The sequence below is a fragment of the Siphateles boraxobius genome, unplaced genomic scaffold (assembly GCF_051911475.1).
Source record: "Siphateles boraxobius isolate OS27281-9 unplaced genomic scaffold, OSU_SipBor_1 30, whole genome shotgun sequence".
Classification (NCBI taxonomy): domain Eukaryota; kingdom Metazoa; phylum Chordata; class Actinopteri; order Cypriniformes; family Leuciscidae; genus Siphateles; species Siphateles boraxobius.
The window spans coordinates 6,238,069-6,260,707 of NW_027508920.1; the positions used below are offsets into that span (position 1 = coordinate 6,238,069).

The 22,639-nt window shown below is 42.6% G+C and overlaps 2 protein-coding genes across 6 annotated transcripts in view; both read right to left on the bottom strand.

Annotated features, from left to right (window-relative positions):
• Window positions 1-22,639, bottom strand: part of cox4i1 (cytochrome c oxidase subunit 4I1) — a 209,859-nt gene that overhangs the window by 152,147 nt on the left and 35,073 nt on the right. The window lies entirely within an intron of this gene.
• Window positions 100-13,085, bottom strand: LOC143757416 (uncharacterized). Of its 5 annotated transcripts, none has more exons than XR_013210512.1 (8): window positions 12,869-13,085; window positions 12,066-12,140; window positions 3,441-3,657; window positions 2,268-3,224; window positions 1,734-1,803; window positions 1,434-1,605; window positions 1,058-1,189; window positions 100-670 (listed from the first exon to the last, which is right to left on the bottom strand). XR_013210512.1 is itself a non-coding variant. In XM_077248524.1 (8 exons), the coding sequence occupies exons 4-7, from the start codon at window positions 2,439-2,441 to the stop codon at window positions 1,063-1,065; spliced, it is 543 nt and encodes a 180-aa protein (XP_077104639.1). In that variant the 5' UTR covers window positions 2,442-3,224; window positions 3,441-3,657; window positions 12,066-12,140; window positions 12,869-13,010; the 3' UTR covers window positions 100-670; window positions 1,058-1,062. The 5 variants fall into 5 exon arrangements, 3 of the variants coding, with proteins under 3 accessions (XP_077104639.1, XP_077104638.1, XP_077104640.1); XR_013210511.1 differs by having other exon boundaries at window positions 100-663; window positions 1,054-1,189; XM_077248524.1 differs by having other exon boundaries at window positions 12,869-13,010.

Consider the following 22,639-nt stretch of genomic DNA (forward strand, 5'->3'; position numbering starts at 1 on the left):
ATACAAGAATAGGCATAATCCATCAGATAACACTTAAGTGAAAGAAAACGAATAGTTCCGTGTTGAAATTAACTTTTTTTATTGTAATACACACACTGAAGTTAAATACTTACAAATGTAGGCACACATGGATCAGACCAATCACAGAAATATACTGTATATCATCTTCATTGCTGACACCTGTGGTCGCTGGACGGAAAATAACTGTGTCTGTCTTAAACTAGCAAAGACACTTGCGTTTGGCTTTGCGCTGCGTCGGTGCAAGATAGGGCCCTACACCTCAACATTTAATGTTCCCTGAACTGCTAAAATTCAGCTAAAAAACTCAAACCAAAGATATACACTGTGACTCCTGGTCATATAAAAAGGTTACACATAGGCTCAGATTAATCAAACAAATCTCATTTTCTCATGTTCATGGCTTAAAAAGTAGCAAATACATTTTTAAACTCAAATACATTGTTCATTATAACAAAATACTGAACCTCAACACTTAGTGTTACCTAAACCACCAAATTTCAACATGTATGAATACATTCAAACCAATACTTAACACTTAATGGAACTGTTCATCAATAAAGAGCAATAAACAATAAAAACACTGTCACTGCTTAGACCACTAACCATTGTCTCAAAGCACACTATGAGGATCCTTTGCGAAGTCTTGGGTCTGTATATGAGAGAGAGAGAGAGTGAGAGAGAGAGAGAGAGAGAGAGAGAGAGAGAGAGAGAGAGAGAGAGAGAGAGAGAGAGAGAGAGAGAGAGAGAGATATGATATCACATGGCTTGACCTAACAAAAGCTAATTTTAGAAACAGAGCACAAAACAGACAATAACATAAAATAATAGAAAGGTTGATTAGTACAATTCATTGAAAGAACAAAAAAAGAATGGCAAAAGAGCATGGAAGAGGAGTTCAGCTTTCTAACTTTGAAAGGCAGTTGAGAATGAACATTAGAATGAATTTCCCCAGCCTGAACATTAGAATGAATTTCCCCATGAATTTCCCTGAGTCATTGCTGTTTGAACATATGTGTAATGTATACATCTTACTCACCATTTTCAAATGAAATCCCACTGAAAGTCCATGAGCTTGCGCAAGAGGCTGGCGACGTGTGAATTGACAGTTCTTCTTTTTTTCCCCTTTGCAGCCTTTGTCCCTTTTTCTGGGTTTATACCCACAAAGCGTCTGAAAAATTATACACTGGTTAAAAATCTAGTAATTCACACAGACTAACAGCACAACAAAGACAACAAATGTACATGAACTATCCTCAACATGCACTATCTTCTTGCCTCTGTGAATATTGTAGTTGCACTAAAACTTTCTAAATCAAAATTAATTGCTAAATCCCATCACCAGACCTGTAGAAACCATGCTTGAGCCACAGCTAGGCCAGAAAAAATGCAGGTGTAAACAGACAATATCTTACCTCTGGATGAATTCAAGCGTGCAGGCTGCCTCCTCTTGGTACTGTAGGTTAAAGATGTAAAAACAGGGAAAAAAAGACGCCAGCCCTGTCACAAAGGTGAACTGGATCCCTTCGCAAATGATTTGGCCCTCAAGGCTGAGCATCCAGTGCTGGAAGCGGCTTCCCGTTTCTCCTGAAACAGAAATGTTTTAACTGTCAAATTTCTGTTTTAGTTTTCATTTTGAATACAGTTTAGTTTGATACCATTGAATTCACTACATACAACACTAAAGCCAACTGTCCTATCTAAAACCAACTTACCAAGAAGTATCAGACGAGGAGTTGCAGGTATAGAGAGTGAACTCTCAAGGTCAGCTGCAGTGGCATATCCCTAGGACAGAACAAATTAAACACAATATTAATGACATAAGACTACCACTGAGTGAGATAGATAGATATATAGATAGAATGAGAGATGGAGAGACAGGAAGAGATAGAGAGAGAGAGGGGGATATAGATAGAGAGACAGAGAGAGATAATGATGGATAGATAGATAAAGTGAGATAGATAAAAGAGATAGAGGGAGAGAGTTAGATAGACACAGATATAGAGGGAGAGAGAGAGAGGGAGATAGAGTGAAAGATGGAGAGATAGAGGTAGATATAGGGATAGATTGATAGGGAGAGTGATAAAACAGAGAGATAGATACAGGGTAGGTAAAGTGAAAGAGAGAGATAGTGAAAGAGATAGAGGAATAGATAGAGGCAAAGTGAGGGAGAGATAGATGGTCAGAGAGGAGTGTGTGAGAAATAGAGGCAGAGAGAGGTGTGTGTGTTTGTGTGTAGGGGGACTTACATCTGCAAGAACAATGAGTCCTGAGACATCTTCGGAAAAGTGAGACAGAAGAAGATGGATGACCTGATAGGACAGCTCGACATCATCATCACGCTCCCGAAGAACTTCCTTCATCCTTGCATTTGTCGGTTTAGTCTTGAACATTTCCACAATCGCTTTGCCACACTCTTCCATGGCAAGTTCAAGGCTACGCAGCACAGGAATATCAGTAAGAAGCTCAAAGTGGGAGTACAGTCCTTTCTGACTGAACAAGTACGGCCACTTGGTTTTTAAAGATGCAATGGTTGGTGTAGGTACAACATTGATGTGGGACCGCTGAATCCATTAGCTTCTTTACCTCTGGTCTCTCAGCACCAGCTGTGCCATCCCGACTGTAGATCCCTTCCAGTTGTTGACGCTTGGTCTCCATTGTGTCCTCAGTCTCTTCTGCAGGGAGGCTGGACTGGAATCTTTTGCATCCATATATGTCAGTAGGCCCTCTCTTTTGTCCATGGCTGGCTGAACGGTGCTGATGAAAACTGCTTGCACGGTTCAGATTTTCGATGCGATTTTTCACTTGAATCAGCAAAGATGTATATCCACTATCTAGAAGCTGTCCATTGTCTCGCTGATCGGCAAAACTTTCTGGGTATTGGTGAACAATGTTCCGGCAAACTACAAGGCACTGCGCTCGTGTTGGATTCAGCTCATACTTCCTCACCTCATAAGATATTATCCTGACCATCTGCCGTCGTGCACCTGGTGAAGGTCTCTTACAAGATGAAGTGGCAGTGCGAATCTCCCCAGGCATTACGTCCCATGGCACCTTAAAAGACTCTGGCCATGATTTCCTTACAGGCTGGGAGGCAGACAGGCTGTCCTCACTTCCAGGTAGACTTATGATTGATAGACAGTTGCTGCTGACTTCAGTGGTGGAGGATGGAACGATTTCAATATTTACTGTGATCACTTTACTCTCTAAAAATGACAAAAAATATGAGATGGGTCATGTGAACTTAATTGAAGGCATCGACAAAATATAACAACTGCAGAATCCTCTCCTCTCCTCCCCAAGAAAATCAATCCAGATCCAAATCCCAGTAATGTTTTTATATTGTGAAACATACATTGGTTATGAACTTCTGCTAGCCATGATGTAATGGAATAGTGCTGTAACTTAAAAAGCAAGCTTACCTATTTGGAATACTTCCAAAGGTTGTCGTCGTCTAACAAGAGGCAGTAAGTCTGCAAAGTCGTCCTCTTTTACATATTTGAGTTCTTGTGTTGATGTAAAGCCGCCAGCATTTACAATTCTATCAATTATAGTGTTGTGGATAGATTCTGGAATATTCGGCAGTGCCCTTGCCACAATCTCCATCATTTTATCCAGAAAAGTAGGCATTGATGTATACTGAGAAGAAAGAAAATGACAATTACTGTCATATCAGACAATGCATACTCTTGTAACATCAGAGAAAAAATGTCTTGCAGTCCATTAGGAATCAGCCAATGAACAAGCTATTGAGAGAAAATAGAAGTTGTCTGTCATTTAAGGAAAGGTTGGTAAACATGCTACAGTACATTATTTTGGGGTGTTGATTATTAATAATGCATTGGCAATGGGAGAGAGGCAAAATATTCAAAACAGCAACCCAAAATGACAGTAGAATAGCCTGTCTACCAATAAGAGAGATAGAAATTCCATCAATGACATCTATTGAACAGCTTCAGATTCTCCTGGCAAGGCATGTGGGACTGTTTGCTCCAGCATCGTGGCTGTACACTGAAAGAAAGGAATGATGTGGTACAATTACTGCCATGTCAGAGAATGTGTATGCTGGTAAAGGATAATAATCAATAAGGTCATCTTGCTTAACACAGCAGTAACATCCCTGCACTGGAGTAAAGCCATAAATACCGACTTCATGAAGAAACACAGTCCTACATTTTTCAGTGAGAAAATATACTGTTGAATGATTCTGTATCAGTATAATGACAATCTTACCAATGACAACACCCTCAGAGTTCTCATCTATTGACACAAGAATGTTTTTCTTGTATTTTGTGCCTTTGACAGTTGCCTCATTGGCAATCAGTGTATTGTGAGGGCCAAAATCATAGCTTGAAACAGATTCTCTGATGTAGTCATTGAAGTCCTCAAGAAAAAACTCAGTTGCCTTTTCTGCTACAACAACGGGTGCAAAGAGACTACCAGCTTGCAGATAAGCCTGGAAAAGCTGATGCCTCTCTGAAAGAGTTAAGCAGAGGTTTTTAAAGTTGTGAAGCTTTCTGGAGCACTGCTTAAAGTAAGTGTGCTTGCTTTCAAATCTCAGTGTCCATAACCTAATTAGTGGACCAAAACACATTATGAGCTCAGGGTAGTGAGAAACATAATGGTGCTTAGGCTTCAGTTTTTGATTTGGGAAAGCCTGGCTCCTGAAACACAAATACTCATCAATGAGGACCCTCAGATACGCTATCTGTCCAGCTGAAATGGCTGGAGCACAAATGAGAGAGACCATTTCTTGCAGTTGTAAGTCTGTCACACTCTCAGAACCCACTACATCCCTCACTGGCCACCAGAGGCCACCATCACCCGAGTATTGACTTTCTCACACATCACTCCTGGACTGATTACTCACACACCTGCCACCACTGATCACTCACACACCTGCACCCTGTTATCTACCTGCATATAAGCCCCATTCACTTCTCATACAGTGCGAAGTCTCGTTTCCTCTGTGAACATTCTGAGCGTTTATCCTTGTATCTCTGCCTACCTGTGTTTGACCTCCGCTGATCTGATTATCCCGTTGTCTGCTGCCTGTCTCTCGACCCTCTGCTTCGTCCCTGGACTTCTCTTCTGCTCGCTGCCAGCCCTGACCCCTCGCCTGGATTTGATAAGTGTGAGCCCATTCTCCATTGCTGTTCTTGCCGGTGTCTGACCCTTTTCCTGCTTACTTCTCTTCTTAATAAATACGTTGCAAATGGACCTGACTGCCTCTGGTGATTCATCACAGAAGACTTCGCCACAACAAGGTTCAGCAACGATGTCTGCACTCACCGCAGCGTTCGCTGCCCAAGCGGATCAACTCGCCACTCATCACCACCAACTCAACTGTCTCACATCGGTAACTGAGGAATTGGTGAAAGCCATTCAAACCATGCAAAACCCCGCTCCCAACCCTTCTCCACAGCAAATACCACAACCAGCTCCCCGTGCCGCTGAAGGCCAGTCCTCTATGAGCGCGCACCCTCGCCTCGCACTTCCCGAGAGGTTTGATGGAGACCCAGGGAGATGCAAAGGCTTTATCCTGCAATGCACACTCATCATTTCCCAGCAACCCATGCTCTATTCCACCGAAACCAGTAAGATCGCCTTTGTTTGTTCTCTATTAACCGGAAGAGCATTGGACTGGATTACGGCAGTATGGCGAGCGGATGGTACAGCTTTTCCCACCTTCGAGACATTCCTTCAACAGTTTCGAGAGGTTTTTGAGCATTCTAAAGAGGGCAAAGGAGCAGGCGACCGACTTCTTGAACTCACCCAGGGTCGTTCCACGGCCGCCGAATATGCGCTCACTTTCAGAACCCTCGCCGCGCAGACGGATTGGACCAACGATTCATTAAAGGTGATGTTCCGAAGGGGATTGAGTCATGAGTTACAAGCTGAATTAGCCTGCCGTGATGAGGGGAGAGAACTGGATCAGTTTATTCATCTGGCTATCCAAATCGACAACCTCATCCGATCTCGCCGTATGAATCATCGTCCTGTATTTACCTCACGCCCTGTGGTTCCTCCTAGATTCTCTACCCACGCATCCGCTGACCACGTTGAACCCATGCAGATAAACACCTCTCGCTTAACTCTGGAAGAAAAGGAACGACGGAGGTGTCAAAACCTGTGTTTGTATTGTGGCGAGGCGGGTCATTTCCGCATCAACTGTCCCATACGTCCTCCACTGAAAAATCTACGACCGGTGAGTTTCCCTGCTGAAACCCCTAACCCTGACTCTTGCATATCTGTGTCTCTTGTACTCACAGTGAATGATCGTCAAATTATCACCCATGCCTTGATTGACTCCGGCGCTGCCGGGAACTTTATGTCACAAGACTTTGTTCAACGAAACAACATTGCTCTAACCCGTTGTTACTCTTGTCTCACAGTCGAGGCCATCGATGGAAGACCACTAGGCTCAGGTCGAGTAACCCATATCACCCAGCACATCCACATGCGGACAGGAGCTCTTCACACTGAAACCATTCAGTTCTTCGTTCTTCAAACTTCTTACACACCAGTCATTCTGGGTCTACCCTGGCTCCGCAAGCACGATCCACACATTCGGTGGGGAACCGGTCAAATCATCCACTGGAGTAAATCCTGCTGCTCCACCTGTCTCGCCTCTGTGACTCCTCTACCCGTTCGAAACATCACTGTTCCCCAGGAGGGGACTGACTCAGTTCACCTTCCAACCGAATACCACGACCTAGCCGTAGCCTTCAGTAAGGTGAAGGCCTCCAAACTTCCCCCGCACCGCAACAGCGACTGTGCCATCGATCTGGTTCCAGGCTCCACGCCTCCCAAAGGCCGTATCTTCCCTCTTTCCCAACCTGAGACTGAGGCCATGAGAAAATATATCGAGGAAGACCTCGCAAAGGGCTTCATCCGACCCTCAACATCTCCAGCATCAGCTGGCTTCTTCTTTGTCAAAAAAAAAGACGGCGGTCTGCGACCTTGTATTGATTATCGGGCTCTCAATGATCAGACCATCAAATTCCACTATCCGCTCCCTCTGGTACCAGCAGCCCTGGAACTACTCCGCACGGCCAAGTTCTACACCAAACTCGACTTGCGCTGTGCGTACAATCTCATCCGCATTCGCGAGGGGGACGAGTGGAAAACAGCCTTTTCCACGTGCACAGGGCACTACGAATATCAGGTTATGCCGTTCGGGCTGTCTAACAGTCCTGCCGTGTTCCAATCTTTCATCAACGACGTCTTTCGAGACATGCTCCATCGTACAGTCATCGTCTACATTGACGACATCTTGATTTATTCCAACACCCTGAAGGAACACATCCAACACGTCCGAGCGGTCCTAGAACGCCTCATTCAACACCAGCTTTATGCCAAGATCGAGAAGTGTGAGTTCCATCAGACCTCCACCACGTTCTTAGGATACATCATCAGCCCTGATGGTGTCGCCATGGATGAGGGCAAAGTTCGAGCTGTTCTTGAGTGGCCACGACCCAGCACTCTTAAGGAGCTACAACGCTTCCTCGGGTTTGCCAACTTCTACCGCCGCTTCATCCGTAACTTCAGCATTGTGGCAAACCCTTTGACATCTCTGATCAAGAAAACTACATCACGTCTTCCCTGGAATGAGTCAGCCACTCGTGCCTTAAATCAGTTGAAACAACTCTTCACGTCTGCTCCAATCTTGCACCATCCCAACCCCGACCTACCCTTCGTGGTGGAGGTGGATGCGTCGAATACTGGCCTGGGCGCAGTATTGTCCCAACGGCAGGGGTCTCCACCCAAACTATACCCCTGTGCCTTCTACTCAAGAAAACTCAACGCCGCTGAGAGAAACTATGATGTAGGAGAACGTGAACTTCTGGCCATGAGGGCCGCCTTCAAGGAATGGCGACACTGGCTAGAAGGAGCCGCTACTCCCTTCACCGTACTCACCGATCATAAGAACCTAGAATACCTCCGCACCGCCAAAAGGTTAAACCCCCGACAAGCCCGCTGGTCCCTATTCTTCACCCGTTTTCAATTCACGGTCACCTACCGTCCAGGGTCTAAGAACACTAAGGCCGATGCCCTGTCGCGACTGTACGATCCAGAACCATCCACCCAAGCTCCTGAAACTATCCTGGGTCCCGACCTCGTCGTTGGTCCCATCCAGTGGGATCTTGAGACCGAGCTGGAGCAGGCCAATGCTCAAACGGAAGTTCCCATAGCCTGTCCGCCTCACAGAATCTTTGTCCCCGAGACACTTCGTAACCAGGTCCTGGAGCATGTTCACGCTCTTCCTAGTTCCGGTCATCCAGGGGTTACAGCCACCATTCAACTCCTCCAGAACCGCTACTGGTGGCAAACCTTAATCCAAGACACCACCAGGTTTATCCAACGATGCCAGGTCTGCAACACCCAGAAATCATCTCGCCTGTTACCCGCCGGTTTACTCAATCCCCTGCCCATACCTCAACGTCCCTGGTCCCACATAGCAATTGACTTCATTACGGACTTACCCGCCTCCAACGGCCATACTACCATCCTCACCGTGGTGGACAGATTCTCCAAAGCCTGCCGCCTCATTCCCTTAACCAAGCTTCCCACTGCACTACAAACGGCAGAGCATCTCTGCAACTGGGTATTCAGGTTGTACGGTCTACCTGAGGATATTATCTCCGACAGAGGACCTCAGTTCACCTCCCGAGTCTGGTCGGCCTTCTTCAAGGCCCTTCAAGTCAACGTGAGCCTCACGTCCGGATACCATCCCCAAGCCAACGGGCAGGTAGAACGTCTCAATCAAGATATCATCAGGTTCCTCCGGACCTACTGTCATCATCACCAAGAGGATTGGAGTCGTTACTTAATCTGGGCGGAATACGCCCAGAACTCCTTACAAAAGCACTCCACGGGCTTGACTCCTTTCCAGTGCATCCTGGGTTTCCAACCACCTCTATACCCTTGGTCTGGGGAACCCGCAAACGTCCCCGCCGTAGACGACTGGTTGCGACGCAGTGAGGAGACGTGGGACCAAGCGCACACACACCTTCAGCGAGCAGTCCGCCGCTTCAAGAGACAGGCTGACCGCCGCCGTCGAGCCGGTCCAGAGTACCAACCAGGACAATGGGTGTGGCTGTCCGCTCGAGACCTTCGTCTTCAACTCCCCTGCAAAAAACTCAGTCCCAGGTACGTGGGTCCTTTCAAAATTCTTCGACAAATCACTCCAGTATCTTACCGCCTGGCCCTGCCTAATCATTTCCGTATTGCTCCCACCTTCCATGTTTCACTCCTCAAACCCGCTGCCGATCCCACTGAGGGAGGAGAGAATCGACCCCAGGAACTGAATCCGCCACCTATCTTGGTAGAGGGCGAGGAGGCTTATCGAGTACACCAACTTCTGGACTCGAGGCGCCGGGGCAGGTTGCTCCAATACCTAGTCGACTGGGAGGGATTCGGTCCAGAGGAACGTTCCTGGGTCAATGCCACGGACATTCTGGACCCCACTCTCATAGCTGAGTTTCATCACAATCATCCGAGCAGACCTGCTCCTCGACCCCGGGGTAGACCTCGACGCCGTCAACATCCTCGCGCCGGGAGTCGCTCGCAGGGGGGGGGCTCTGTCACACTCTCAGAACCCACTACATCCCTCACTGGCCACCAGAGGCCACCATCACCCGAGTATTGACTTTCTCACACATCACTCCTGGACTGATTACTCACACACCTGCCACCACTGATCACTCACACACCTGCACCCTGTTATCTACCTGCATATAAGCCCCATTCACTTCTCATACAGTGCGAAGTCTCGTTTCCTCTGTGAACATTCTGAGCGTTTATCCTTGTATCTCTGCCTACCTGTGTTTGACCTCCGCTGATCTGATTATCCCGTTGTCTGCTGCCTGTCTCTCGACCCTCTGCTTCGTCCCTGGACTTCTCTTCTGCTCGCTGCCAGCCCTGACCCCTCGCCTGGATTTGATAAGTGTGAGCCCATTCTCCATTGCTGTTCTTGCCGGTGTCTGACCCTTTTCCTGCTTACTTCTCTTCTTAATAAATACGTTGCAAATGGACCTGACTGCCTCTGGTGATTCATCACAAAGTCAAGTTGCCAAACTTTGTTTTCACTCGGGGACTGAATTTTCTCTCCAATCAGTAGTGGTAATAACCTGAGAAGGCACCAGTTTTGTACAGCATGGCCACTGAGTTTGTCACTTCCTGGGTTAACCTCACATGGTTTGTCATTAGCATCATTGCTGAGATATTTAAACCGATTAATTCTTCGATTTAATTCAAGGTATGTAAACTGTTTGTCTATCTTGACCAGATGCTGAATGTACAATGAGAGGTCAGCGGACACAATGACTTCAAACAAATCATGTCCAATACATGGTGGCAATCCAGGTTGACATACATGAAAATAGGATAACTCATTGAACAAGGAGTCAAATTTGATACCTCCAATATGGGCTAACCCCCCTTTAATTCTCTGCACATGTTCTCTGTATGACTGTACTGTGCGAGGAGCGGCCCTACTGAGTGGATCTGCATGGAATTTCTCTCTCTCCATTTCACAATATCTGCAGAAATGGATACTTGTGCTGAAATTCTCAAAGAATCCGCCAATGTTATTTGACCCCAAGTTGTCTCCACAAATAGCATGCAGTATTCCTTTACAGACTTGTCCATCTGGTAACACTATACCACTTTTCTCAAGTTCTTTCTGATCTTTAATCAAGCGACCCAGGACTAAATCCTGGCCAAAATGTTTGAAGTCTTTCTCTTTGCAAAGAAGAACTAATTGCATTTGATCAGTGTTTGACCTATTGTATGGTAAAAGGTCTGCCAGAGAAAGATACACAGCAAGTACTTTGTGCTTTTTTTCCCCTGACCCAAGTGGGTTTACCACCTCAAAAGCATCTTGATATAAGATCAAGCCTAACGACCCATCTTTTTTAAGTGTGTTGTCTGTTACATTCTCCCCATCCCACACATCCTGAAAAACATTGTCAGTTCCTGTATGGGCACGAACTTGTTTGTACTGCTCAAATACAGACTGACTCTGAAAAAGAGCATTGAGTGTTTCGTCTATTGGGACATAATGGGCAAAGCTGTCCTTGCCGGCTTCATTTTGTCCCAAGCATATTGGAACAGGTTCGACATAATTAAATTGACTCTTGAAAACAGTCTTTCTCCGTCGATCTGTTTTTAATGTGTGTGTATTGTGAGTTCGGAAAAGATCTTCTGCTCTCAGATCATCAATTAGAGCCCTAATTGAATCATCTGAAGTCCCCATCTGACGTAACTTCTCATCCAATTTAGAAAATAACTGAGACTGGCTGAGATCATGTATTGACTGCATATCTTCAATGATTGTCTGAATGGTGGAGGCCGGAAGCAGTAACTTTGCCTGTAGCTTAAGATAAAACAGAGCAAGATTCCTAAAAAAAAATGAATCTTCAATATTTTCTGGGCTAAACTCCAAATGGTCTGCATTGTCAGCAACATCAATCTCCACGTCACACTGCAAATCACTGTCTCCATGAGGACCACTAGATCCACTTACACCGGCCAGACTGATAACAGAATCCATTAAATTGCCCTCTTCACTTCTTTTATGTTTCCTTGACAAATGAGATGTAAATGTAGAAACCACAGTAAATGATTTTATCACATTGCTTGAAGGGACAAACAATAGTTCGTCCTTCTTTGATGTGCATCTTAAGATGAGAATAAAACTCAGTCAAGGAGTCACATTTGGCACGGCAGGAGGAAACATGACACGTAAGATCCACTAGCCTAATCGATCTTGGCTGAACAATACTATCCTGATGATGTCTGTATATATGTCCCTTCAGACCAGCACATTTTTTAAATGTCCTTTGGCAATTAGGCATACAGCACTGCAGTACTAAATTGGGTATGTTGCTGTGAATTTTTATGTGCCTCACATAGGCCACAGAGGTGGCTGACTGTTGTCCACAAATTTGGCAAGAAAACATTATGCAAGCCAATTAGACTTATTCATAGATTAGCAGTTAATTGCAAGATTAAAGCAAGTAAGAAACCATTCAAATTTTCACCTGGTTCTGAGATATAAATCCTGGGATATCATCTTGAACAGCAGTGTGATCAGGGATGGTACCCTGCATCATCATCTGTAATAAAAGAAAAAGAAAAAAAGAAAACAAATGTAAACATTGATCTACAAATCAATGATAATCAAAACAGCAAAAAAAAAAAAAAAAAAATAGGGTGCACTATACCAATGCACTTAAAAGAGAATAGCTGTTCACTAGATACTGCACTAGCCCGATCAGTAGTAACGTTAGCTGTTTTTGCTGTATTTACCTCATTGATAGGCTAAAACCTGCACATAAAATAGTCACACCAGCATGTCTGGTAACAGCCCAAACAGCTATAATCCATCAAAGACGAACAGCTGACACGAATATATCAAATACAGTCTTAGACCAACTAACGTTATCTAACATCATAAACAGCTATCAGTAAATAGAATTATGTTAGACGTTTGATTTTCAGGATGAATCTGCTTTAACGTTAACCAGACGTGCACATGGCAAGAATGCCACACAAACTTGAACACGGGAATGCTAACGTTACTTAAACGAACGTAATAGGCCTAACGTTAGCCTGTTGTTTATAGATTTAGATCGTATACATAAATGGACATTAAAATAAGCTCATTGTTTCTAAAATTAATGGACAAACTATCGAAATGTTGCTAGCTTGAATCACCTTGGCTAGCTAGCTAAGTTACTTCATTTCATGTGGTGTAAGTTAAATCCGTGGCGTTTAGTATACATCAACATCACTGATTGATGTTAAAACTATGCATGACTTTCAAGAAACTCTTTAATCTCACCGGATTATTGTGATTTTGGTCGATGTAACCACCGCGATCTTCCGACATGGATCTCCGTGTTCCTGCAGGTTCAAATGCCTTCTTCTACGCTCCTTCCCAGAATGCAAAAAAATACTGTATGAACATGTTATTTCAGATGTGGCGCCAATAGACAAAAAGGGTGGCGCCGGTGCCTGCCAGCGCTGCGTGTCATACACCGTGTTCAGAAAGAACAGGGGAGACAGACACACACACACACACATTGGGAGCGCAGTTCCTCAACTAAATGTATAGGCCGTCTCGCGTAAAATCCAGAGTGTAGGGTATTAATAGGGTAATAAAAGGCTATTACATGTACACCCACGATAACAAACACATGCGCATGCACAGAAAACACCGCAACTTTCTTATTTCTGTCTGTTGAATAGGCTATGCAAGATTATTCTTGATAACATTTGCAGTAGAGAAATCGTCTCAGGTTACGTATGTAACCCTGGTTCCCTGATAGGGAACGAGACGCTGCGTTTGAGACGCGGTGGGAACGCTCTGCGTGATTACGTCGTGAAGCACGTGTAAAATCAGTCCAATGGAAGCCCGCTACGACATAGGTGACGTCATAGACCAGGAAACTATAAAGCAACCCTGAAATCAGACCGCGATAGCTTCTGAAAAACCTGAAGCAAGTCGATCAGGGCATGCAGGAAGTATGGCAGGCAAACGCAGCGTCTCGTTCCCTATCAGGGAACCAGGGTTACATACGTAACCTGAGACGTTCCCTTTCAAGGGAACTCGAGCTGCGTTTGAGACGCGGTGGGAACCCTATACCCACTACGCCATAGTGACAAATGCCCGTTCTGTGTGAGGTCCTGCGCACACTAAGAAGCAAGCAACCTCGCCCCAGGAGTGGAGAGGTCAAGGTCATAAAACCTGACAAATGTATGCGGAGAGGACCATCCTGCCGCATTACACACGTCAAGAAGGGAAACTCCCGAAATTAAGGCCATAGAGGCCGCCATACTCCGAGTAGAATGGGCCCGCACAGCCATAGGTGAAGGCTGTCCGGCCGCTTCATAAGCCAATGAAATAGCCTCGACTATCCATTTACTCATAACCTGCTTAGATGCAGGGCATCCTCTCTTGAGTGACCCAAAACAAACAAATAGTTGCTCAGATTTACGCCACAGGGCAGCTCTGTGAACGTAGGCATCTAAAGCCCGGACTGGACATAACAGGTTAAGCTGTTCCTGGTCAGGGGTATTAAAGGGTGGAGGATAGAAGGCCTGCAGCACTATTGGGCCCCCAACATTCAGTGGGACCTTAGGAATTTAACCCGGCCTGGGGTAGAGAAATGCCTTCACCATACCAGGTGCAAATTCCAGACATGAAGGAGCAACCGAAAAAGCATGTAAATCACCAATTCTCTTGATAGATGAGATAGCAAGGAGAAATAAAGTCTTTAGAGTGAGGAACTTTTCAGAAACCTCCTCGATGGGCTCGAAGGGAGCTAAAGCCAGACCCTCGAGTACAATGGCCAAGTCCCAAGCCGGTGCTCTAGCGTGCAGTGCAGGTCTCAACCTCAATGTACCACGGAGAAAGCGAGTAATTAGAGGGTTTCTCCCAATAGAAGTACCCCCCAGAGGGGTGTGGTAGGCAGATATAGCCGCCACGTAAACCTTTAGAGAAACGGTCTTGCAGATAATCAAGAACTGAACCAACAGGGCAGTCAACAGGATCTAACTGACGTTCAACACACCACGTGGTGAAAAGTTTCCATTTTAGCGCATACAGCCTTCTCGTGGAAGGAGCTCTGGATTGAAGAACGGTTTCTACAACATCGGTCGAAAGACCGGTCTCCCTGAGCCTGGCCCCCTCAGAGGCCAGGCCCACAGTTTCCAAAACTCCGGCCGAGGGTGAAATATCGTGCCCCCGGCCTAAGACAGGAGGTCCACCCTGATTGGGATCTCCAAGGGGGAGCCGTCCAGAAGAGACACCAAGTCCGAGAACCAAACTCGGGTCGGCCAATAAGGGGCTACTAGAAGCAGACGAGCCCCTTCTCGGCGAACCCTCTCCAGAACCCCCGGAAGCAAAGATATCGGGGGAAAGGCGTACAGGTGCAGCCTCGGCCACACCTGCACCATAGCATCCAGACCGAGAGGAGCTGGGTGCGTTAGAGAGAACCTCATGGGACAATGGGTTGAATCTGATGATGCGAAAAGGTCTACCTGAGCATGACCGAACTTTTCCCACAGGAACTCCACCACTTCTGGGTGAAGTCTCCACTCCCCGGGCCTCAGCCCCTGTCTCGACAGAATATCTGCTCCCACATTCTGACGCCCCGGAATATATACCGCCTTGAGCGACAGTAACTTCCCCTGGGCCCATAGGAGGATCTGATGGGCCAATTTGCAAAGGTGACGTGACCTCAGACCCCCCTGATGGTTGATATAGGAGACCACCGAAGTGTTTGTATGTGCAGACCAACACGTGATTCGACTCAGGTCTGGCAGGAAATATTTGAGTGCTAGAAATACCGCCATCAACTCTAAACGATTTATGTGCCAGGAACCTTGATGGTCCTGCCACAGACCTTGCGCCGAGCGGCCACTCATGACCGCCCCCCATCCCGTGAGGGAAGCATCCGTCGAAAGCGTGACGCGTCGACAAGGAGCCCCCAACACTGGGCCCTGGGCGGGGAACCAAGGTTTCTTCCACAAGGCCAAGGCACGAAGGCATAGCCGCGTGACCTTGATCTTGCGGAACGCATTTCCCCTCGGAGAAAACCCCTTGGTCCTGAGCCACCACTGCAGGGGTCTCATGTACAGAAGGCCAAAAGTAATAACGTTGGACACAGCTGCCATGAGACCCAACAGTCTCTGAAACTGTTTCACAGTGAGTGACTGGCCTAGTTTCACATTCTTTGCGGCTGTGAGAATCGCAGAAATACGAGCAGGAGACAGGCGTGCCTGCATTGTGGTCGAATCCCAAATTACACCTAGAAAAGTGGTCCTCTGAGCAGGGAGGAGCACACTCTTTTTGGTGTTTAGCCGCAACCCAAAACTCTATATGTGGGACAGAACAGCATCTCGATGCTGAACTGCCACCTGCTCTGACTGAGCTAAAATCAACCAATCGTCGATGTAATTTAATACGCGGATGCCCTGGAGTCTCAACGGAGCCAGAGTTGCATCCACGCATTTTGTAAAAGTGCGGGGAGATAAACCTAGGCCAAATGGAAGAACCCGATATTGGTATGCTTCGCCCCCGAAAGCGAACCTCAGGAACCTCCTGTGATGAGGATGAATAGATACATGGGAGTACGCGTCCTTCAAGTCTATTGTGACAAACCAGTCCTCGGACTGAATCTGTGATACAATCTGTTTGAGTGTAAGTATTCTGAACTTGAGTTTCTGAGCCCTGCTGTTTAACTGGCGCAGGTCTAGAATAGGACGCAGCCCTCCATCCTTCTTTGGAACAATGAAGTAACGGCTGTAAAACCCCGACTCTCTGCTGGGAGGAGAAACCCTTTCTATAGCTCCCTTTCGAAGAAGTGTCAGTACTTCTTGCTCCATTACCAGAGCCTGCTGTGAGTCCACCACCGTGGGGAGGACTCCTTGAAATCAGGGCGGACGAGAACCGAGCTGAATTCTGTAACCCTTTTCTATTATGTGCAGGACCCATAGAGAAATATTTGGCAGAAGTTTCCACGCTGCCAGAAATTCCGATAAGGGAACCAGTCTCTCGAGACTGGCCTCTGGATTTGATTGAACAACCATTTCGGTGCCCTGAAGCGGCGAACCGGCAGGGAACAACCGAACTGAGCATTCTAAAACCCTCCTCAGAGGATTGCACGGGGACGCTGACACCTCGGAGCCCTGAAGCGGCGAACCGGCAGGGAACAACCGAACTGGCAGCGCTGCGACCCTCCTCAGAGAGTCGCACCCCAGAGGACGCCGTTAGGAGAAACGATTTCTCAAAACCGTCCCTCTTTTTTTTTTAATTTTTTTTTTGTTTTTTTCATTCGACAGGACTTCTTGTCTAAGCTTTATTAGAGATGACGACAGTCCTCAGATCTTGCCTACCTCTAACTAGCTTAGTTCCTACGACCCTCCTCGGAGGATCCTAGGAAAAAGCAGGCACCTCGGCACCCTGAAACGGCGAACCGGCAGGGAGACCAAACTGACTGCTCTACGACCCTCCTCGGAGGATCGTATGGGGACGCTGACACCTCGGTGCCCTGAACGGCGAACCGGCAGGGAACAACCGAACTGGCAGCGCTGCGACCCTCCTCAGAGAGTCGCACCCCAGAGGGCGCCGGGGAGAAACGATTTCTCAAAACCGTCCCTACCCCGGAGGGGACCACCCTTAGAAGCCTGATAGCCTCGGCATCAGGTCTTCTTCTTTGTACTCTATGCCAGTTTCAGGAACATAGATTGGTGAGGAAGAAACCTCTGGAACGCCGCTGAAAGGTTTAGTTTTCTTGAAAGCGGAGCGTCCAGAAGAACAGACATTTTTATCTTTCTTTATCTTTATTTTTATATCAGAAAAACGTATATATATAAACATATATATATATATATATATATATATTCTCGAATAGAGTCAATGCTGACATCCTCACATTCATCTATGTCCTTAAATACTTTACCCACCAGTATTGCCTAATAAAATTTATTTATTATTAAAGATGGCTGGTGGGTAACGTCGGGGTTAAAAATGATGACGCCGACTCGGGAGAGAGAAAGCTCGCAAGCGTCTCTATAATCCAAGGCACTGTCATACCATGATACTTAATACACATAACATTACTCTAGTTAGACGTTTGGGTATTAAACACATAAAATAGAAACCGGTTTATTCCACGATCTCGACACCTCAGTGTGGAGATAGGGAAAAACCAGTAGTCCCCGACGAGGAGGCTGAGATACAGAGTTTTCCTGTTTTTTTAGATATATTTCATCTAATAAACTCTTTTTATTTTCACTCTCATAATGTTCAGCTGTCCAGTAAATATTTAACTAGCAACAGCATTAGAAAAGCCTCCTTTTAAAAGCTCCTCTTTATTCAACAGAGTTATGAGCTGCCTATTTATTGAAAAATCAAACATCTGCTTTTTTCTTAATATTTTTATTTGTTTTGTTCACTTTTTCTTAACAAAACACTAACAATACCAATTCCTCAGAACTGGAAATCGCAGCACACTGGATCTGCAGGTGAAAGCTGAGATAAGGCGGGGCCCGTCCCAACCCACGCTGTCAGATCCGATTTCGAACCCCAAAATGCGAGTCGCCGCCGTGTCTAGGCAACAGCGGGACCCGCGCGGGGAGCGCAAACCGTACCGTCCTCCTCATAGAACGATCGGCGAGAGCGGAGCGTCTTCATAGATAGACTCATACAATGCTCACAATCAGCCCCCTCGAGGACTGACTGAGCATGCTCCACTCCCAAACAAGCAACACAAAGCTGATGTGTGTGTCCCCACCCGTATATAACGAGGGCAGGGAACAACACACCGTCTATAATCTTGCTTGCTCGCCATAATAATGATAGATATATTGGGCTTGACAGACAACAATAAATAGACAAGGACAGATATGCAGAGAGCGCTTGCTGAAGGTACAGAAGCTATCGCGGTCTGATTTCAGGGTTGCTTTCTAGTTTCCTGGTCTATGACGTCACCTATGTCGTAGCGGGCTTCCATTGGACTGATTTTACACGTGCTTCACGACGTAATCACGCAGAGCGTTCCCACCGCGTCTCAAACGCAGCTCGAGTTCCCTTGAAAGGGAACAGGTGTTTAATTTGTCTAATCTTCATTCAGTAAATGCATACAATATTTAGTTTGTTAGTAATGGATTGCACCGTCGGCTATTGATTGAATCAGTCCTTGTTTAGCAACCTAAAAAAAACGAAATGAAATTGCTAACTTCTCCACTGATAAATAATAACTTTTTTATAATAAGCATAAAATTGCATATCGGCATTTATCTCCAAACATACCAGACCATCTTACTGACATCTTTGCTTGAATTTTCGATTTTGCGGTTAAATAACAAAAATATGGTGTTATTTTACAATGAGGTGTTAAATAACAAAAATGAGGTATTATTTAACATTTATTCCCTAAAATTAACAGTAAGGCGCAGTTATTAAAAATAACAGGTTAATCATGTTGGAATTTGGGTGTAAATTAACAGAAACGTTTAACAGTGTATCTATCTTTCTTTCTAACTAATCTTTCTTTCTAACTAATCTTTCTTTCTTTCTAACCAATCTATCTTTCTTTCTTTCTAACTAATCTATCTTTCTTTCTAACTAATCTATCTTTCTTTCCAACTAATCTATCTTTCTTTCTTTCTAACTAATCTTTCTTTCTTTCTAACTAATCTATCTTTTTTACTAATCTCTTTCTTTCTAACTAATCTTTCTTTCTTTATTTCTTTCTTTCTACTTAATCTATCTTTCTTTCTAACTAATCTATCTATATTTATTTCTAACTAATCTATCTTTCTTTGTCTTTTTTTCTTTCTAACTTATCTATCTTTCTTTCTCTTTCTTTCTTTCTAACTAATCTTTCTTTCTTTCTAACTAATCCATCTTTCTTTCTTTCTTTCTTTCTTTCTTTCTTTCTTTCTTTCTTTCTTTCTTTCTAATTAATCCATCTTTCTTTCTAACTAATACATCTTTCTTTCTTTCTTTCTAACTAATCTTTCTTTCTTTCTAACTAATCTATCTATCTTTCTTTGTTTCTAACTAACCTTTCTTTCTTTCTAACTAATCTATCTTTCTTTCTAACTAATCTATCTTTCTTTCTTTCTAACTAATCCATCTTTCTTTCTAACAAATCCATCTTTCTTTCTAACTAATCTTTCTTTCTTTCTTACTAATCTATCTATCTTTCTTTGTTTCTAACTAATCTTTCTTTCTAACTAATCTTTCTTTCTTAGCTATCTTTCTTTCTCTTTCTTTCTTTCTAACTAATCTTTCTTTCTTTCTAACTAATCCATCTTTCTTTCTTTCTTTCTTTCTTTCTAACTAATCCATCTTTCTTTCTGACTAATCAATCTTTCTTTCTTTCTAACTAATCTTTCTTTCTTTCTAACTAATCTAACTATCTTTCTTTGTTTCTAACTAATCTTTCTCTCTTTCTAACTAATCTATCTTTCTTTCTAACTAATCAATCTTTCCTTCTTTCTAACTAATCTATCTTTCTTTCATTCTAACTAATCCATCTTTTTTTCTAACAAATCCATCTTTCTTTCTAACTAATCTTTCTTTCTTTCTAACTAATCTATCTATCTTTCTTTGTTTCTAACTAATCTTTCTTTGTTTCTAACTAATCTATCTTTCTAACTAATCTATCTTTCTTTGTTTCTAACTAATCTATCTTTCTTTCTTTCTAACTAATCTATCTATCTTTCTTTCTAACTAATATTTCTTTCTTTTTTTCTAACTAATCTTTCTTTCTAACTAATCTTTCTTTCTTTCTAACTAATCTATCTATCTTTCTAACTAATCTATCTATCTTTCTTTCTTTCTAAGTAATCTTCCTTTCTTTCTAACTAATCTTTCTTTTTTTCTAACAAATCAATCTTTCTTTCTAACTAATCTTTATTTCTTTGCTTCTAACTAATCTTTCTTTCTTTCTAACTAATCTATCTATCTTTCTTTGTTTCTAACTAATCTTTCTTTCTTTCTAACTAATCTATCTTTCTTTCTAACTAATCTATCTTTCTTTCTTTCTAACTAATCTATCTTTCTTTCTAACTGATCTATCTATCTTTCTTTCTTTCTAACTAATCTTTCTTTCTTTCTTTCTTTCTTTATTTCTAACTAATCAATCTTTCTTTCTTTCTAACTAATCTATCTATCTTTCTTTCTATCTAATCCTTCTTTTTTTCTAACAAATCCATCTTTCTTTCTAACTAATCTTTTTTTCTTGCTAACTAATCTATCTTTCTGACTAATCTATCTATCTTTCTTTCTTTCTAACTAATCTATCGTTCTTTCTTTCTAACTAATCTTTCTTTCTTTCTAACTAATCATCTTTCTTTCTTTCTAACTAATCCATCTTTCTTTCTAACTAATCATCTTTCTTTCTTTCTAACTAATCCATCTTTCTTTCTTTCTTTCTTTCTAACTAATCCTTCTTTCTTTCTTTCTTTCTTTCTTTCTAACTAATCCATCTTTCTTTCTTTCTAACTAACTAATCTTTCTTTCTAACTAATCCATCTTTCTTTCTTTCTAAGAAATCCATCTTTCTTTCTAACTAATCTTTCTTTCTTTTTTTCTAACTAATCTTTCTTTCTTTCTAACTAATCTTTCTTTCTTTCTAACGAATCTATCTTTCTTTCTTTCTAACTAATCTTTCTTTCTAATCTATGTATCTTTCTTTCTTTCTTTCTAACTAATCTTTCTTTCTTTCTAATCTATCTATCTTTCTTTCTAACTAATCTATCTTTATTTCTAACTAATCTATTTATCTTTCTTTCTAACTAATCTATCTATCTTTCTTTCTAACTAATCTATCGTTCTTTCTTTCTAACTAATCTATCTATCTTTCTTTCTAACTAATCTATCTTTCTTTCTTTCTAACTAATCCATCTATCTTTCTTTCTAACTAATCTATCTTTTTTCTTTCTAACTAATCTCTTTCTTTCTAACTAATCTCTTTTTTCTAACTAATCTGACTTTCTTTCTTTCTTTCTTTCTTTCTTTCTTTCTCACTAATCTATCTTTCTTTCATTCTAACAAATCTATCTTTCTTTCTAAGTAATCTTTCTTTCTTTCTAACTAATCTGTCTTTCTTTCATTCTAACAAATCTATCTATCTTTCTAACTAATCTATCTTTCTTTCTAATTAATCTTTCTTTCTTTCTTTCTAACTAATCTATATTTTTTATTTCTAACTAATCTATCTATCTTTCTTTCTAACTAATCTATCGTTCTTTCTTTCTAACTAATCTATCTTTCTTTCTAACTGATCTATCTATCTATCTTTCTTTTTTAACTAATCTTTCTTTCTTTCTTTCTTTCTTTCTTTCTTTCTTTCTTTCTTTCTTTCTAACTAATCCATCTTTCTTTCCAACTAATCCATCTTTCTTTTTTTCTAACAAATCCATCTTTCTTTCTCACTAATCTTTTTTTCTTGCTAACTAATCTTTCTTTCTTACTAATCTATCTATTTTTTTTCTTTCTAACTAATCTATCTTTCTAACTAATCTATCTATCTTTCTTTCTTTCTAACTAATCTATCGTACTTTCTTTCTAACTAATCTTTCTTTCTTTCTAACTAATCATCTTTCTTTCTTTCTAACTAATCCATATTTCTTTCTTTCTTTCTTTCTAACTAATCCATCTTTCTTTCTTTCTTTCTTTCTTTCTTTCTTTCTTTCTTTCTTTCTAACTAATCCATCTTTCTTTCTTTCTAACTAACTAATCTTTCTTTCTAACTAATCCATCTTTCTTTCTTTCTAACAAATCCATCTTTCTTTCTAACTAATCTTTCTTTCTTTTTTTCTAACTAATCTTTCTTTCTTTCTAACTAATCTTTCTTTCTTTCTAACGAATCTATCTTTCTTTCTTTCTAACTAATCTTTCTTTCTAATCTATGTATCTTTCTTTCTTTCTAACTAATCTTTCTTTCTTTTTAATCTATCTATCTTTCTATCTAACTAATCTATCTTTCTTTTTAACTAATCTATCTATCTTTCTTTCTAACTAATCTATCTATCTTTCTTTCTAACTAATCTATCGTTCTTTCTTTCTGACTAATCTATCTATCTTTTTTTCTAA

Excerpts from the sequence above, each read along its gene's own strand:
- LOC143757416 (XM_077248524.1), bottom strand. The coding sequence starts at position 2,441 with ATGGAAGAGTGTGGCAAAGCGATTGTGGAAATGTTCAAGACTAAACCG. Across the intron at positions 1,804-2,267 it reads GACTCATTGTTCTTGCAGAT|GGATATGCCACTGCAGCTGA; the intron begins GTAAGTCCCCCT and ends GTTCTGTCCTAG. Across the intron at positions 1,190-1,433 it reads ACGCTTGAATTCATCCAGAG|ACGCTTTGTGGGTATAAACC; the intron begins GTAAGATATTGT and ends ATAATTTTTCAG.